Source organism: Hermetia illucens, chromosome 1 (genome assembly GCF_905115235.1).
Source record: "Hermetia illucens chromosome 1, iHerIll2.2.curated.20191125, whole genome shotgun sequence".
NCBI lineage: Eukaryota > Metazoa > Arthropoda > Insecta > Diptera > Stratiomyidae > Hermetia > Hermetia illucens.
The window spans coordinates 173,215,959-173,235,369 of record NC_051849.1 but is presented as its reverse complement, the minus strand read 5'-3'; the positions used below and the strand labels follow the sequence as shown (position 1 = coordinate 173,235,369).

Genomic DNA, 19,411 nt, shown 5'->3' with positions numbered 1-19,411 from the left:
CCAGCTAGTGAATTATGGCCTGTCAGAATGCCCACAATACACATATAAGTCCTCCTACTTTTCGACAGGATAAACTTTGCGGTACGTATGTTCGGTTCTGGCAGGAAAAGTTTGGCGTGTCGAGTAACATTTAGGCTCTGCCACCTGTCATCATGGGAAGCTTGTTCCCAGTTTTTGAAAACAGCCAATGCTACTGATACTCCAATCGTTGGCTCCGGTCCCGGCATAGGGAAGATTGACCCCTCTTTCGTTAAAGCGCCCGAGATTTCATTTCCCTCTACGCCACAGTGACTAGGTACCCAGAGTAGTTCCACTGTATTGAATCTAGACATAGAGTTCAAACGGTTTCTGCATTCCTGAACGATTTTTGGAATTAGAATAAAGATTCTCGCAGTTCTCTTTGTCGATATTTACACATATTTTCTTCTTTGTTGAGTGGAAATAATAAATAGACGCTGGTTGGAACTACCGGAGTTCTTGACAGGCTGCTCCTGTTTTTTTACAGTTTTCGTTGGAAATAACCAGCTGCTGAACATATCATAATACCCTAATTATTCACTGGGCTCGAAAAATTAACATTTTGATTTCAACTTGACCTTAAGATTATTTCAAAGAAATTAAATCAGAGACGCCGTTTCCAGCCTAATGTGCAGATATTGTGTCCCGTCCTCAGTGCAAGGTGTCTCCTTTGGTATATCCCGAAATATGGGTGTATGAGTTAATGAAATTTTTACAAGCTACGGAAATGGCGACTCTAATTTAATTTCTTTACTTTCTTTGCTGGAAACATCCGAAATACACATTAACTATTTCAAAGTCGAATATCGCTAAGCTCACGAATCTTTCTTGCTTTTTTTCCTAAATAGTTTTATACCAAAAACGTTATCGACGAGAGAGAAAGCTCCGAATTCGATTACAGCAACAGCTAGGAAATTCCGACATAAAAAGTAAACCCTCTGATGATTTATCAAAACCACCCTCCAGCACAAACTCCGAAAATGGAAAAGCAAATCAAGGTAGGATCTAGTTACGCCCTATTTTTTTCAGAAATAGAAAGAACCGTAAAATATATTTCACAATCATAGAAGAAAAGAACGTTTTTCCGATTTTCTTTTAATTTTATTGTATACAGTAGAAAATAAAAACACCGATAAACCAGATAAGTGTCACATGCAGGATCGTCGTCGAAGATCGGAAAGTCCCCAACAATATTCGCGTGAATGCGATCGTGAACGTGATCGTGACCGTGATCGTGAACGTGACTTATCCACACAACCTCCGCCACCACCACCCCCACCGAATGTAGATATTAAACCATGGAATTATCCTGGCATTGATCTCATGGCAAGTGGTGCTTTCTGGCAAAACTATTCAGGTGAGTTGTGAAGTCATGTAGGCAAGGATACAATCGAACTTATGTGAGCAAAAAAGTATGAGATATCCATCAGTTTAGCACTCGGGAGCAGGTTCTAATTTTTACGGCAAGAAATTAGGCCTGAAAATTGTAATCAACGTAAAATTTGCTTAAAAACATCGAAGTAATGATATGGTTATTACACAGTGGATATCTATATCGATTTTTTGCATAGTACCTCCTCAATAATGGTAGCCTTCTAACATGTACCTTAAAATTCAGAATCCCTAGCGCAAGAAATCGAAATGGAGCGTAAAACCCGGCAACAATCCGCGGATCGTGATGTAAAAAGCCCTCTCCAAGAAAGACAACAGAGCTACTATAAGAATTCAGTATTGTTCGGTAGTGCAACTTAATGTGCCACCAATACAACGTAAAGACGCTAATTTTAAATTAGAAATTACATTTAAGTGCTTCGTAGAAGCTCTGTATGAGATTTCCCCCCCTTACGTGCAATCCGACTTTACAGAGAGAGGAGCAACAGTTTGTCTGCAGGTTGAACTCTGCGGCTTCATACATAATATTCGCCATATTAGAAAATAGATGCAGAAAAATCAAAAGGAACATTTTTAAACTATTCTCTCGCATATAACTAATTACAGTTTAACAATCATATGAAATACATTGAGTAGCGAAATGACTTTTGCCCATTTAATTGGCGGTGCTTATGCAATGTGAAAAGTAACTACCGAAACAACGCGGGTGTTTTGTAAGCACTCATTTGGAAGGAACTGGGGAAAACTAAGAACCTTACTTTCCGTTTCACAGACAGAAAAAAATATTATGTATAACTTTCACTATTTATTATTATTATTTAATCTGTTTTGACAGTCACACTTTCCTCAAGCAATTGAATTATTCATCCTTTTCTGTGGTGTTTTGTTCCTAGTTCCTTTCATCTACAATCTTCCAAACGTTAATAGCTTTATGTTTCCTATCTTGAAATGCATAACATTTGAACTGATATGTCACAAAGCCATCAGAAAGCACCACTTTTTGTTGGTATTCAATTCACTTCATCAGAAATATTCAAATATTCGGGATACAGAGCCTTGAAACTGTGTCCTTGTAAACTACTAGAGCATACGAGTTGAAAAAGATAGAACGGTAAGAAACACAGTAAAGGAAGTAATTAAGAAAATTTTACTGCAACATAAGGTAGTGTTCGTCCTTAGATAATTACCGACCGAATATAATTTAACAATTTTCTTAGTAATTATCAACTATGATAGATTTAATTATACACGATAACAATAAAAACTTAAATTTAATTAATACTAAACATGTAAACTGAATGTAAAATGAGAGACTCATAGATTATTACGAAAATATTAAACACTAGAATAAGAAGAACAATGAAAACGTTGAAAAGTATTAAGCTGAACATGAAATAATTTATTTAATTTTAAATGTGTTTTTAGCTTGAGTATTCACAAATAGATATAAAACCGTTTTAAACGAATAGACTATTTAATTTTTTAACGTTCTATTCTTTCCATGTGAACAAAAATTACGTTTAGCTTTCCTTTCGGTCCTTGTTCATACGGTGCACATGCAAATGTAAATATAATGAATAAGTAGATAATATGTGTACTTACGCTGATTTAGCAGACAAATTACTATTCTTAAAAAGTATATTTCATAGATGAAAAACAGAAATATTATTCACTTTGAAAAACAAGGAAACAATTTTGAAGTAAATTATTGATGAAACTAAAAAAACAGTTAAATTAAGAAAACCACAAAACAGAAAATAGAAAACATTTATGATAATTCAAAATAAATTATTATTTAAAATATTCGAAATATGTTCATTGTTTTATTTATTGTAAAAACAACTTAATAGTACGGAAAAATTGATAATGCTAAAGAATTTTAAAGTAAATAAAAATTGTCGAACTTTAAGTGTGTGTTTAATTTACATGCAAGTAGATAACTATAGTTTGTTGGAAGGATAATTAATGAGAATGGGTAAGTCTAGAATGTTTTCTGTCTAGGATAGGATACAAGGATATTTCTTATATGGTAAGACAACTTCGTCCATCAATATGGTTATTTCATTATAGAAGATGCCTAAGCAAAATTCGAAGTAAAAAATCATATTTCGAATGGATAAAATGCCGATACAGTAAGTACAAATTCTCAAATGATTCCTGTTCGCACCAACAGCCTCTTTCTTCCTTTTTTACCCTCTCCCCGCACCAATTTTTCAAAGTTTTTTTTTTTCATTATTATTGTATTTATTGCTAAACAAGTACTAACCCTCAAGTAGCAGGATAAGCACAAGTACAGTAAAGTCATACTACAATCTGGATTTGAACCCACAGCACTAGATCGACAGGCCGGAGCTTAACCACTTCATTCATTGCACCGTCAAGGTAAGTATCGGCTTGAAAACTGATTAGAAGATATAAATAGTTAGTAAGACTTATGAAGCAGGATATAAATAATCCCCAGAAACCGCTAGATATGCCTATTAGGCTCCCCAAGACAATTTCTGTTTCGTCAAAGAAGCTTCCATACAAATAAATATTCTGATCCGTCAGCAATTTAGCAGTTTTTTTTCGGTACAAATTTCACAGCATTAATTCCTGACAGAAACAGAGTTGTCTTTATTTTCTCCGCTGTTTTATTATTGCATACATAAATTGAACGTGCGTCAAGTTTATTGTGTGAAACAAAACCTTATTAAAATCGATTCACTGTCTGTCACACGAACATACCTCCAAAATGGCTAAACCGATCCGAACGAAATTCGGTGAACATATGGGAGCTATGAAATCCCACATATACAGTGAGTGAGATAAATTTAAGTGCAGTTTAAAAGGGGCTCCCCATACATGTAAAGGAGCGATGTACAAAAATTTTTCATCGAATATAGTCATATGGGGTATCGAAAGAAAGTACTTTCTGAATCTGATATTAGTTTTGGCGTGAATTGCAAAGCGCGTAAGTAAGGAGTCGAAATATTCACACTTAAAGCGAGACAGGACTCATTTTCGGAAACTACCCAAAAATCGAAAAAAAATCGGGAGAGTGCGCTTAGATAAAATTCAGGCCTTAAAATATGTCCCATTCCGATATCTGCTCAAATACACTTACTAATAGTATTCAGAAATTTTGAAATTTACTGAAAACTCCCCTCAAGTTCATCCTAGGAGTACTTTATACTTGAAGCGTCAAGCTTCCGGTTTCCCGACTTGTTTTGGTTTCGATATGATCATATGTATTGCCATGCAAGCACTAAGCACTAAGCTTAGCAGGATAACCACAAATACAAATGCCATATTCTAATCAGAAGAAAACCCGCAGCAAGACATATTTTATTTCCGAGTTGTCACTATCTCGACAGATGCCGGATTTTATTTAATACTAGCATTTAGGATCGGATGATCCTACCTACTTAAAAGATAAAGGCGCTCTGGTGTGGAGGTTGGTGGTAGGTTAATGGAAGAATCCATCGAGAACTCCTGCAACATCGAGTATGTATGCAGAATGGTGTACTTCTACATGGTTTGAATCAGACTGTGGGAGTGTCCCAGGACATCAAGGGAAGCCGTGAGGGATTTATGTACACTACCTGTAGCTGACAATATTATTTGAACTACAACCACCCGCTCGAGACGCTAAATTTCTTTGATTTCTCGAGCCAGTGGCTCATAGTTCACCCTTTTCTCCACATATTTCCGTTCAATGTTGCTATTTTGGGGGATAGCTACATCAGTAATATACGCGGAGCGACCCGTCTTGTCAACTAACAGTACGGTAGGCTTGTTATGTGATATGTGGCGACCAGTTGAACTGCCGGTCCTAATACATGCTGTAAACAGAACTATCAAGTATTGCTTACGGCTCATATCGGAAAACCGGACATGTTCTAGTGATCAGCCCATACCTATATATAGGATTTTGGTGAATCACCTTACATACATCATTGTGCTTGTTTGTGTATTGCACTGGTGCCATTACAGCGCAGCCAGAAATGTGATGGTCTAGCGTCTCTAACGCCGAACCACACATTCTGCATTGGTCCTTCTCCACTGGCAATATTGATGAGTTATCTGAGAAAAACTCCGTAGTTTCCTCGCGTACGTTGCATGCTGCACATGTCTGGAGTGACTCTCGCCATACCTTCGCAGGCATACGACAGCAAGTTCTTGCTTTAGTGTGTCCAAAATTTCAAGTACGGATGTTTCACGGGGGATGGCCTAGTTCCGGTAAACGCTCTGCATTTTATTTCTCACCCGTCTGTTGGCATTGCCAGTGCTGAATTGAATAAGCCTTAGTGAGTTCCGATGACGTTCCAAACGCATTTCTCATGGTGGAAATCAACAACTCAACTCAATAAAACTCAAGCCAATAGTGCGAAAGCGAATCTTCTGACCGTGCAATCTAACAGCCGTAACTGCACCACAATGACTGTAGTTCCAGAAGCAACATATCAGCGCACAGTCGAAATGCAATCTCATCATCGATTTAAGATAGAATTCTCGGAGTTGGTGGAGACGCATAGAGACTCGGAATACTTGGTCTATGCAAAGGATCCATTTCGGAGAATTCTATTCACGCTCTTTGGAATTTGTCCCGAACCTCAGCGGAAACTTCAGCTGTTTCCTGCTGTGCGGTATGCCGGTTATCTATATCGGAAACTTGTATTTATTTTTTTCACCTACCCCTTGAGGCTAAAGGAACTTATCCCTCCTCCTTTCCCAACAGGGCTTGGGACCGGCAACGGTGGAGTTATTTTATTATTCATCTTATTGGTTTTTGTAATCTTTTTCAGTTCAAACAAAAAAAGAAAAAAAAATCAAAATCACCACACTGTAAAAATCATACTGTGGTCCGGTAGCTAAACGCTTCGGGTATGAAAGATTTTGTGTATTTCCTATGATATATAAAAATATTTGAGTGTAGAGAGAGAGGTATTTATCCCATTTGTACTTACCTATAATGTTTATGTATTTTGTTTATTAGACTGTAATATTTACATTTAAAATCTTAGCTTGCAATAAATTTGTACAAAAGAGACAACTTTAATCTATTATAACTTTTATAGTAGCGATTTCCACCCAACTGCCTGTATTACTGCCAAACTTGATGATTCTACAATTAACTTAAGTTGGGTTTCCAGTCAATTTCTAAAAAATATACTAATAATAGATATAGTATTACTATTATGAACTTTACTTAAACAGACATCGGCATCGAGGGTATTTTGAGGACTAGACATCATTTAGTTTAAGCTTCATGATTTCTTTCAAAGTTGTAGGTTCAACAGTTTCTGAGAAGAAACTGTAAGAAATAATCACTTTCCAGCCTCTGCTTTCCCTCCTCTTGAATCAAATGCTAAAAATGAGTCCGGTTTTCGAAAGCACCAATCGAGACATTTCATTTGATACCCTACACGATTATATTCAATGAAACAGAAATTGACACCCCTAATTTTGCATGTTTGGGGACCTCCAACTCCAGCTAAACGTAGAACGATGTTACTCACTCTATGCGAATTTCTTATCAATAAAAGTTACCATTTCTGACAAAATCGATCTGACATAAAAACAGACAAACAGATAGACCGTAAACTGATTTTGTTTTGCAGAAAGGTTGTTGAAAACAGCAATCCTTCTAACCCTGCAAAGTGAAAAAGGGGAAGAGCTCAAAAGCTCTTACACAATAAAGGATTTGAAGACAACTGGGTTGGGTGGGTTGAGTTGATCCGTTAATCGTCGTAATTTTTCAACTACAATACCGAAAGGCAATGAGGGTTAATTTCTGATTTCAGTTTACCCGAAGCTCCAGCTTCCGGTATTCCGTCTTAATAGTTCAAATGATAGTCTTCGAAAATGGGGAAAGGTTATTTCAGGTATTATATTTCAACATGATTGTAATCCGGAGTGTTACACTAGAATTAAGAAAACCCAATACAAAATTAATTCTTTGAATTGCTCGACCGTCCACTGTAAATATCATCATCATTAACGGCGCGGCAATCAGTATTCAGTCTAGGCATGCCTTGGTAATGAGCTACAAACATTTCCGTTTTGCGCAAAGGTCCGCCAATATTTAGCCTGTCTTGTTTTTTTGGGAGGTGGAAATCTGTCAAAGGCACTGGTGTACATTTTCCAGCGAGTGGAATTTTACCCACTAAAACCGCCCCTAACTCCTGTCCTCTTCCCCGCGGAACCACCACGAAGTATTTCGTTGCATGGTGGACATGGCTCTAGCCTCTCCCTTCGCCTATCGGTTCCATTCGCACCAGTGCCTTTCTTGCCTCTTCTGGCACTCCTAAACTGCACTGAATCCGCCCTACTATGCCTTTCACTGCATTCTAGCATTTTTTCAATTATATTTTCCGGTGCTAGTGTTCTTTCCAATGTCTTCTCAGGACTTTTCTTTTCGTATGCAAATCTAGGACAATCTAAGAAAACATGCTCCGGGTTCTCCGGAATACAGTCGCAGCTGGTACAGTTGGGTGAGCTGTCCAGTTCAAACCTATAGAGGTATTTATGGTAACCGCCATGTCCCGTAAGAAACTGCGTGAAGTCACAGTTTATCTCACCGCTCTCTGCGTCCACACCTTCGTCAGAGATGGTTCTTAGGGAAGTCTTTCTATACACCGCGCTCATGTTTTGGGCATTGCAATTGACCAAATTCGCACTGCGTAAAGCAGTATAGAGCTCACAACTCTAGCTATAAACAGTCTACGAGTGCATCGGGGGTCCCCAACCTTGCCAACGCCACGCTAACATTGGACGCCTTGGTGGAAACATTTTGTAAGTGCTGCTTGAAATTCAGTCTCGCGTCAATCACCACTCCAAGGGTATTTAATTGCTGGCTTTGAAGTGATGATATGCTTCCCCATTTTGATACGGGCAGTGGTTTTCCTCCGCCTCTGTATTATCCCACGTGAGTGCAAGACTTCTAGCAGTGATTGCTTCAGATGAATATAATTCCACATCCGCCAGATCTGTCGCAATAACAACCGCCGCTATGTCATCGTCTGAACCCACTATTGGGGGGGGGGGACGTTAAGGACAGCATTTTAGATGATGTTCCACAACAGCGGTCCCAGCACAGAACCCTGTGCAGCACCCAGGGAGACAGTGTATGCTTTGGTTCCATTGTCTCTGTCGTAACAGAGCCTTCTATCTGTTAAGTAGCTGTCGACTAGGGCAGCTAAATAACTGGGTACACCAATCGCTGCCAATGATCTCATTACAAAGTTCCAATCACAGAGGCTTATCAGGTTTAGGCAACAGCACTAACCTTTATTTTTTCCATGTCGCAGGAAAGATCCCATGAGCCAAGCATATTTCAAACAACTCTAGGAATATGTCTGGCCTCGACTTAACGGCCAGCTTAAGGGCTGTGTTTGGTATACCGTCGAGGTCGGGCACTTTGTTGTCTCTAACTTAAACCTTTTTTTCTCCTGGGGGAACAAACCCTGAACGATTTTCAGTAGGAGATCGGGACATGTAATTTGTGGAGATGCCTGACCTCTAAATCTCTCCATTATAACCCTGTAGGCGCTTTTCCATGGGTCTTTATCCAAATCTGCGCAGAGTTGCTTGAAGCAGTCCCTGTTGCTTCGCTGTATAGCCAGCTTCAGTTTTCTTCGGGCTTCCTTGTGAGCTCACTGTCTCACCTCCTGGTCAATTCTACCTATTGCTCTCTGAGCCGCTCGTCTGGTCAGATGGAACGCCGACCGAAGATCTGACAATTAACTATTTCACCAGCAATTGGGCCTTCTACTGGGGAAAAGTATAATGTCTCGGGATCGATGAGGTGCATGCCTTCGCGACACACTCTGTGATATGGAGGGGTCTTTTCGAGGGTATACCTTGTATAGAATCCTGGTCCAACCACAAATCTATGAATGTTTGTTCGCCAGTTGCTTTCGGAAACCAACCTGACGTTCCGTCATTTTTGGACGAGGAGATTTCCAACCGCTTGACTTGCTCTTCAGGTCAAAAACAATTGCCTGGTGATCACTATGGGTGTACTGTTCACTGACGTTCCAGGACATATCGCGAGCAGGTGATGGACTAACAAAAGTTAGATCCACAACCGAACCGGACCCTCCTTTCCGGTAAGTATTAATCTGACCATCGTTAGCCAATATAATATCTAACTGGGTGAAAGCCTCCAAGAGACAACACCGTATTGCATTTGTCAGTGAACTTTTAGTTTTTGTCCTTTTGCATCCAGAAGCAATCTGTCCAGCATGTCCTCGAATTCGGCCAAAGTCAGGGTTGGAGGAGCATAGCAGCTGTAGACGTATATGCCGTATATTTTTTTCCCGAACCCACTTGTGGATTCATACAGTTTCGTATGGCTTGGTCTCCGCATACCCATATCAAGCCTGTCTGGCATTCTGCCTACGGAGGATTCTTTCCTGGAACACGACAGAAAGCTAAGCGATAAATGGACAGCCAATAAGCTGCTTTAAGGCTTTGTTTCACATAACTTTACAAAAGGAAACGGATCTAGATAAACAACAGTTTAATCCACATCGACTTTTGTTATGGAAGTTGAAAAACTGTGACAACTAACGCATCAACTGAACCCAGTGGTCTTCAAGTAAACAACAAAGCTCCTTTATTGGGCTCTTGAGCTCTTCCACTCTTTAATTTTGCAGGACTATAAGGATTGTTGTTTTCAAAAAGTTTTCTGTAAAACAAAACCTTATTAAAATCGGTTTACTGCCTGTCGGTGTTAGATTCATTTTCTCAGAAACGGTTACTTTTATTGGTAAGGAATTTGGTGGAAAGGTCGGAACTGCAAATCCCTTCGCATGGACTGACTAGCATCATTCTACAATTATTTGAAAAGGGGGGAGGGTGTCAATTTCTTTTTCACCAAATATAGTCATGTTTTTATTTTCAATAGTGACTTACATCTCAACATTGGTTGCTTATTTCTAGCTTAAGTTGAAAGTAGCTTCTAATTCTATTTCAATGGGTGGCAATTACATTTGTTTGGCCTACTCAACCTTCTATGTAAATTTATGTTTAAATGCTCCGCATTTATTCATGGCAGGATTGGAGCAGGTGATCCACGCAGATGTTCCGTAACAGATGATGGGTCTTATCGAGGTCTTGTAGCGAATCAGTTTCGCTTTGGCACTAAGATCTTTTTTCTTGTGAAGAAGATAGTAGATCTTACTAACTGCCCCGCGTGCCTAGTCATAGCAAGCTCCAGGTGCGGATTAAATTTGAGAAATTCGTGAAACTTAATTCCTAAGTAGTTCCTGAAAGAAATGGTGTCTAGGGCTCAAAATACCTTCTATGCCGATAGCTGTTTAAATATAGTTAATAATAGTATGCTACTATATTTTTTATGTTGTCTCTGTTGATATGAACAGGAAACATTCTAGAATATGTACTTACCTTATCGACATTTCATCCATTCAGAATGTAGATAGGCTGTTTCTCAATGAGGATGCGATCAATCTGTTTGAACGGCTTTATTCTGTCGTGGATTAGATGAGGCAAACAAGTCAATGGGATGTGCTGCAAGCGGATTCTAAGAGCCAGCTTCTGTTTTTGCTAGATGTACCGTGTAGCCTATAGTTCCACGGTGGACCGGTTCTTTTGCGATCTTTACGACGTAATTGTCGATTAGGTCGTTAGAAGGTAATAAATCAAATAATGGCTCAAGGTGAATATAGAATTCGTCTTTTACTAAGCCGTATTTATTTCCCGTCAGACATATATGTGTATACACTGGTTACCCAACCGTTGACAAATTTAACTTTCTCTCAAAACCCCACAGCCGAAAGTTTGTTATAATGAAGGCAAAACTCTTGCGGATGACAAAAGCTATGCAACATACTCGACTTTCGGATGATATGTATATATTATATATATATTCTAAACGAAGTGCTTACACAAACCTCGAAAATAAAAAAGGACTTCAACAGAAATATTGCTGGAAATATCTGAGTAATAGTTATGATTCAGTTGATTTACGTAAATCCAAGGTATGTACGCCGCACGTTAAACCAACAATTGTGCTACCCCATTCTAATTAAGCCAGTGCTCAGTATTTCTTACAATTTATTCTTCTCCGAATCCACTTCTTGAAATACTTTATTATAAGCACGCGATTCTGCACAAAAAACAACCAAACAAAATCCACAATGCATTCCAAAAGCAAAGAATCCGAGCAAACATTTGCAAGGTATTAAACAGTACACGATTCTTCGCTCACCGAATTTATTGTTACCATATGTTGAGGAATTGTTTCAATTAACATTTATTATGTGTGTTTGCTCATCGATTACGGACATATACGAATAGACTCGTATATCATTTATCATAAAATATTATTAGCAATATTGAATGCAGTACGTTCTCGCATTGATAAGATTTGAATGAGTACTTTTGGGCTCAATCACCACTCAGGTGTGTACTAAGTGCACTTTAGCCACAATGGGGGAATGAAATGAGTTCCGAGGATTTTACCTGAGCGTACGTATAGGGAAAATTCTATCAAAATCAGATTGTAATATTTACATTTACGGAAAACAATGGCTAAGCCACTCGACGTAAGTTATAAATGTAGTAATATTTGCCGGCACAAAGTATACATATATGCAAACATACCTAATTGGGTATGAATTCCCAAGGTGTAGGGAAAGGAAGGATGATTCTGGCTGATGGGGTTTTATTGTCGGACGATGGTTGAATAAGGACGGGAGAGAATGGAAAGCCGTTAACCTGCTAAAAATTCAGTAAGAACAAAAACTTTTGTCAGTGCTTGTATCATAGATAGTCCTCCCATCCCATCCCTCTCCCATCCCCCTCCCATCAACTTTTCTTAAAATCTTACAATTCTCCGTAGATTTATTAGATGCTCAACGAAACAGTGCAAATTTCACATTGCATGTGGACGAAATTCTTCAAATTTCAATGTAACCCTTCAAACTTTAGTGAACCCACTGTGCCCACGTTTGCCCTTTTCTATTTCAAAAGTATCTAATTATAATTGTGATATATTTGAAAATGAAAACCTAATGTTTTATTGTGCGTCGACGACGATGTCGACGCTAGTCCTCATCATGTTGTGTTTAATGAACTCGTTCATAATCCCGACTCAATCAAATGTTGGCTGTTGTTTATCTTATCAGAAATTTTATTTACTTTCGACAGACGAGCGAAATAAACAATTTGGAGAACAAGAACACATGTTAACCATTCGGAAAACTAATTCAGGTGAGTTCATTTCAATTTCCATATATCTAGATACAAATATACATACGTACAGAGTACATTCATGTGAACATGCATTTATAAATACACATTTATATTACTTCCAGATAAAATTCCCTCAGTATTTCTGATGGCATGGAGATATAATATCGTAATATAGTAAATAATATCTAATTGTTTTGCTATTTTTTCTATTTTGCCTGTTTTTCGTTCAGCTTTTCCGTATTAACTGTTTTCTACTCTCAGATTTTAGCGGTGCTGGGACTTGTTTAGTATTTTTTATTTAGTTGATGGAATCTATTGTTGGAGGAAAACACATTTATTACTGAATAGCGTACTTAAAGATTACTGAAGGCATATGTTGAGGTTTCTGCCGGTTGAGTAAGCACTTGGCAGATTTTGAGACTTTTGATTAGAATTCGTCTAACGGATCTGAATTGTAAATGTGTTCCCCATTAATCTGTTTGCATCTTGCTACTTTGTATTACTTCGCTAAGAATAAGGCGAATAATTGTTGGCTAGACGATGTTTTCGCATTTAAGGCGTTTATAAAATACGAAGAAATCTGTACATATTCTCATACGAGTTCCAAAATTAGATAAACAGTGAATATTTGTACATATAATAAGAATAAATTTAGTCATTTAAACGCTTGCAGTATATTCGGGTTCTTAGAAAAAAGAAATTAATTATAGGAAGAGACAGAGTTAGAGGCTTGAAATTAAGGAAGATATTCACAACAAAAAGTAACATAGACTTATGCTATGGGAAGTATCGGTGGTTTCATAAAATGCAAGTCCTGACAAACAAAAAAACAAGTCAGGAAACCGGAAGCTAGACGCTTCAGGTATGAAAGGTTTTGTGTATTATTTATGAAGGGATTTGAGTGTGCATTTGTCCCATTAGCACATAACACGTAATATATGCATATATTATGTGAAAATATCTACTTCAAGTGATATTGACATTCAAAGTTTTTAATTTGCAAAAAAACGACAGCTTTGACCTATTATAACTTTCCTAGTAATAGTGCGATCACCAAATTTGGTAGGATCATACTCTATGCTGTAGCCAACATTGCTGCAAAATTTCGTGATTCTAGGATGAACTTCAGGGGGGTTTTCATGCCAATTACTAAAAATTATAGTAATATACTATTATTAACTTCATTTCAACAGATATCGGTATGTAAGGTATTTCGGAACCTAGGCACCACATAGTGACAGCCTCCTGATTTTTTTCAGACTGGAGGAGGGGGTCCGTTAAAGAAATGATCACTTTCTACCCCCTGCACTCCTCGGCTTTCCAGCAAATGTCAAAACTAAGTACTAAAGTACTTACCGAGACCTTTCATTTGATACCCTACATGACTATATTTGATGAAAAAAATATTTACACCCTCCTTTTGCATGTATGGGGACCCCCCCCCCCTTAAATTCGACGTAAAAGAATGTAACTAACTGTATGCGTGGGCGTTCACAGTTCCCACCTTTCCACCAAATTTGGTATTAATCGCTCTAGCCGACTTCGAGAAAAATGCGTGTGACGGACAGACAGTAAACCAATTTTAATAAGGTTTTGTTTTACACAAAGAACATAAATGTTGTCCCCTTCAAAGTAAACGCCTTCAGATATAATATACTTGCGTCAGTACTTTTTCTAATCTTCAAAATACTTTTGAAACTCACTTATACAATAAGATTAGCATTTGGCTTTCTCAATAGTTCTCCTTTTATCTTATCATTGGTCAAAACATCACTCCTTCATGGTTTATTTCAGCTCCGAGAATATTAAGAAAGGGACGGGTGTCGGGTGACTGAACAATTTCATCGCATAGTTTATTGGCCGTGTGGCCATATGATTAAAACTCATGATGTACGGAGCATTTGAAAATAAAGAAACCACTGAGAAAAACTTCCAGATTTCAGTGAATATATATGTTGAGACCTAGTGTCTACATCATATCCTATTGTTAGTAAACAACTCTATCAATTCGGCATCTTTAGCTGTTGATGTTGCATCTTAGATACCATAGACTATAGACTTTTTGGGATGGCTCATCTTCATCCATACACGAATCCGCCATCGATTTTTTCATGATGTAGTCATGTAAGAATCGACCACTTCCTGTGGAGGGCCAAGAATTCACAAAGGTTATTGTTTGGAATATGGGGAATCCTAAATCAACCTTTACTTGAAGTTAGACTAGACCAAGTAATTTTAACTTTCTTTGGTCCACGGACCACTCCTTTTGGCTTAGCACGCAAGTACTCAAAAAAGACCACTAACGGTTTTGTCTAGGCAAAGGCAACTCATCAGAGGTTGGCAACGCCACTATTTCACGGGGAGCGACGAGGACGGGGTACATCTCATTTCACGGTGTTTTGACCCCCCCAACGTGGTAGGGCAAAATCTGAATTATAATAGAAACTAGCAAAAGAGGTAAGCTCGAAAACTGAGGTCAGCAAAAGAGATAAATAAAGTGTAGTTCGAGTCATTTTACTATGCTAAATCCTGCCTGATCTTTCTTGGTGACAAGCCCCGCGCCTTTCGGAAAAGGCGCATTGATATCTGAGCTCAAAAGCTGCGACTTGAACGCAAACGGGGTAAAAATCATTGTAAACTTCTCTATTTCGATAGCCCACACACTCAATATGGTGTTGGCATTACAATCTCAGAAGGTTTCCTTGATGCCATCAAAGAAGTCGAACGATTTAATGACCGGCTGATGAAGCTCAGCATTATATCAGCTGATCACGCTATTCACTTCTTCACCGCGTATCCACTACAGACAGGTCGAGCTGATGCCGAGAAAGATCCTTTCTGGCAACTTTTCGATTAAAAGACCTGCAATGCTCATGGGGATGAAAAGGTAGACTGTAATAGGTGCCATAGATAAAGCGGTTTGGAGCACCCAATGAAGGTGGCGAGGGTGTAATCGATTTTGTCGACATCGATGGCCTTGTATGCGAATACATGGTTCATCAAGCGATTGTCTCATCTTCCTACATTTTATAGTGGGAATAGTAAAAGGCAAATTGACTATATTCTGATAAGATGCCGACATTTTACTACCGTCACTGATTGCAAAGCCGTTCTCTATGAGACCATCGCACCTCATTTTCGGTCGTTGAGTGCCGTCCTGCGAATTAAGCCAATCATAAAACATGAGGAACGCACTGGCCCGCCGCGCATTAAATGGTGGTGATTTCGTGAAAAGAAAGAACACTTACACGATTATCAACTATTATGAATGTGAAAGAATTGTGGAATCGAATTAAAGACACGATCCACAAAGCGCCCTCGGGGTCACAAAGTCTGGTAAGCGGTACATCAACCGAGATACTTGGTTTTGGAATGACGATGTTGAAAAGAAGGTCCATGAAAAGAAACGCCTTCACCACAAGTTTCTAGTCGATAAAACGTTAGCCAATTGGCAAATTTATAAGAATGCCAACCGGGAAGCAAAGAAAGCGATCGCTGTCACCCGAGCGGTTCATTACAAAGGTCCTTACGATAAACTGGACACTGGGGATATCGAGAGAGATCTGTATTGACTTGGCATTGAAGTCGAGGAAGTAATAAAACGAATAAAATCGGGGAAAGCAACAGTAACAACAACAACGTCGCATCTGAGCAGTGGAAAGTGAAGAGCTGGGACCCAACACTGTGGCTCAGTGAATTCTTTAATCAAATGATTCAGAAAGGTAGAAAACCATCTGATTGACAAGAACCATAGTTCTAACACGGAAAAAGAAAAGTAGTCCAGCAGAATGTTTAAATTACCGTCCGATCCGCTTAGTTTCCCATACCGTGAAGAGTTTTGAACGCATTCTTGAAAACCATATTCACGAAATCTTTGATATAACCGTGAATTAAACCGGATTTGTCAAGAACTGCGGAACGAATGACGCAATACACGCTGCGCGGTTGCTCATGGGTAAACACAGTGAAAAGCACACGAACTCAGCTGCTCTACGGCAGCCCCTAGTACCAGAAGAACTCGTGCGCTGGGTTCAATTGCTCTACCACGATCCGAAAAGTAAAATTATGGCGGGTGTATCAAAACCGCTTCCTGTCTCTGTCTGTGTTTATTCTCTTTGTTCTTGTTATGGACGCTGTCCCACGGGATAACCAATGTCCAGCGATCTGCACACTGCTTTCTAAAAACGATGTTTTCCCGGTGTCTAATAGCAGAAATGCTCTCGAGCAACTTGGTCAACAATGGAATGATCGCCTCATGCAACACGGTCTCAGTTTAAATCTGAATAAAACTGAATTTTTGACGTCAGATTTCCATGAGACAGGCACTATCACACAATGGCAGTGACCTGCCAGAACTGAGCCATTTAAATATCTCGGGTCATGCGTTATGGAGTTGCTTCACGCATTAGCGCTACCTGGATGGAGTTGCGTTCCATTGCTAGTGTTCTTTGTGGTCGACGTATCAAGGAACATCTCAAATCTAAAACCAACCAACCCAACTTTTCGCCCTCTATGATTTTGAGTGTTCGCCTATAAAAGACAATGAGCGGCACCTTGCGGTAATAGAGACGAGGATGTTGCGTTGGACTAGTTGATCACATCCGAAATGAAGATATCCACGATAGAAATGGGGTTGCACCAATTGTGGAAAAAATGCGAGAGAGGCATCGATGATTGTATGGTCATATAATTCGCGCTAACGAAGATTCACTTGCTAAGAATCGATGCCGATGGTCAGCGACCAAAAGGCCGGCCGAAACATCGGGGGCTTGATATGCTGGAGGGTGATTTGAAGGCCTTCCGACTACATCCAGATCAGGCCTTTGATAAAGTAAAATGGCGTAACCGATGACGTTCAGCCGATCCCGTTAGTAAACGGGACAACAACTAAAGAAAAGAAGAATACAATTGCCATGGATTTAAAAACGGCATCGTTAAAGGTCCATCTGAGATTGACATCTCTCCAGCTGCACGTACAGGAACAGGCAGAGAGGACAATCTTCAGAATGTCCTGGAGTACCGGTGAGTCGAAGAAAGGTTGATATTCTTTCTAGTGGCATTCCGAATTGCCGATACCAAGGAATAACATGCCAACTATTTTTCGTTTCGGTAAGAAGTCTAAAATAATATTTGTGAGCAATAGGGCGAATTGGGAGAGCGTGGCAGTGACATACGGCTTAAACCAGCAACTGACTGCGTGATATGCACATTTGCATATTCTAGGCAGACATTTACGCCATGGATAGGGAATATCCCTATAGAAAAAGTGTAGGCCCCGGAACTTGCTATAACGTACGACAATTGTTTTCCAGATTGAAGGATCTATTGGTATTGGTATCATTCGGACCAATATCGTCTACCGGAATCAGAACCGACTAATTCATACATATTCGCTGGCCCCCAGAGTTACTTTTCTTTATTTTGCACTCCCGATAATTGGTAATCCCGATATTTTGTACCAAATCGTCAGTACCTTGACCATACAGTTTATCTGGATTCCACTGTAATATAAAAATAAAGCAAAAAGCCGTGATATTAACTGAGTAGAAAATTAGAGGAAAAATAAGTACAATGTTGCGAAGGAGAGCTAAAAAGAGCTCAAAGGAATTCCTTTGCACAATCTTGGTAATAATGTACGCAACGCACCGAATATAATTCATATCTTAAATATTTTCACAAGGAAATTAAGCAAATGGTGTGGTATAACATCATCAAATCAAATTCAGTTGCTTGCTCTCGTTCCAAAAATTTCAAAACTCCAAAAATCCAAAATAAATTTTCTCTACGCTCACAACAGACACGAACTAAAACTCTCCTTTTATTTGCAATTTCCCAAACTTTCCACCCACCTCGAACATCCTCCTTCCCTAAGAAGTCCGTCCCTAGTCAGCCGACGGTTCGCCCTCATTCAGTTGCCAGATCTTGAAACCAAAATTCCTCGTCAGCTGGGACAACAAGAAAAGCTTCCTTGAATTTTTAGAAAATTTTTATGAAGCTGTTTTTGCTGGATTCGGTCTCATTACAAAAACAAAATCCCCAATATCATCTGCATTTGCATGCATTTCGCCCCAGCCAAAAACAAACTTTGGAAATGCATTAAGTAATTTGCAGCGTGAGCAAGTCTATATGAAAGCAACAGCCAACGACGATATCGGCGTTTTTCACTGTACTTGTTTCTTCCAAATTCAGGGCGATATGAGATATTTATTCTATGTCTGAGCTTAATGGTAAACCTAGTAATAGTAGACATGAATGTGGTCTCGTATTGGTCTTACAGATTTCTACAGATTTGTAGAAATTTTTCCCTTATAGTCATTGGCGGTACATTATTCCAGTGCAGGGCCTATGCATAGAAAGAAGAATACCACACGCTAACTTTCGCTTATCTATTGTATCCACAGATTATTGATAAAATAGAAAGAACAGTTTCATTCACGACAGATCCAACTCATCAGATGATCTCTTACCTCTGCCCTGGCAGCAGCCTGACCGATAGTGACTACAGATGAAAATTGCTTCTTTTTATATAATCACAAACATGAGAAGGGTGCGAATTATATCCAACTTCTACCCGACAGCACTTTAAGCCTAAGTCAGTCTAAAGCTAAATTTTTTTTGTTTGGGATATGAGGCATCCTAAATCCATATCTACTTGATGTTGGACCGGACCAGATGAAGAGCAACTTGCTCCGACTTTTTTTTATCTTCCTTCGTCTTGGGCAAGCGACCAAGTATTCAAAAAATAGAAAGGATGATGATTAACGGTTTCGTTCAGGATCCCTCATATCCCAAAAAAAAA

General features: G+C 39.0%; 1 protein-coding gene across 18 annotated transcripts in view; it reads left to right on the top strand.

The window, feature by feature from the left end:
- The window catches only part of LOC119646678 (dachshund homolog 1), a 92,128-nt gene extending 88,829 nt beyond the window's left edge, over positions 1 to 3,299 (top strand). For all 18 annotated transcript variants that reach the window (XM_038047224.1, XM_038047223.1, XM_038047222.1 and 15 more), the window contains 3 exons: positions 867 to 1,016; positions 1,133 to 1,375; positions 1,637 to 3,299. In XM_038047224.1, the coding sequence (XP_037903152.1) occupies positions 867 to 1,016; positions 1,133 to 1,375; positions 1,637 to 1,770 (527 nt within the window). In that variant the 3' untranslated portion in view covers positions 1,771 to 3,299. The remainder of the gene's footprint in view (positions 1 to 866; positions 1,017 to 1,132; positions 1,376 to 1,636) is intronic.
- Positions 3,300 to 19,411: the final 16,112 nt, after the last annotated feature.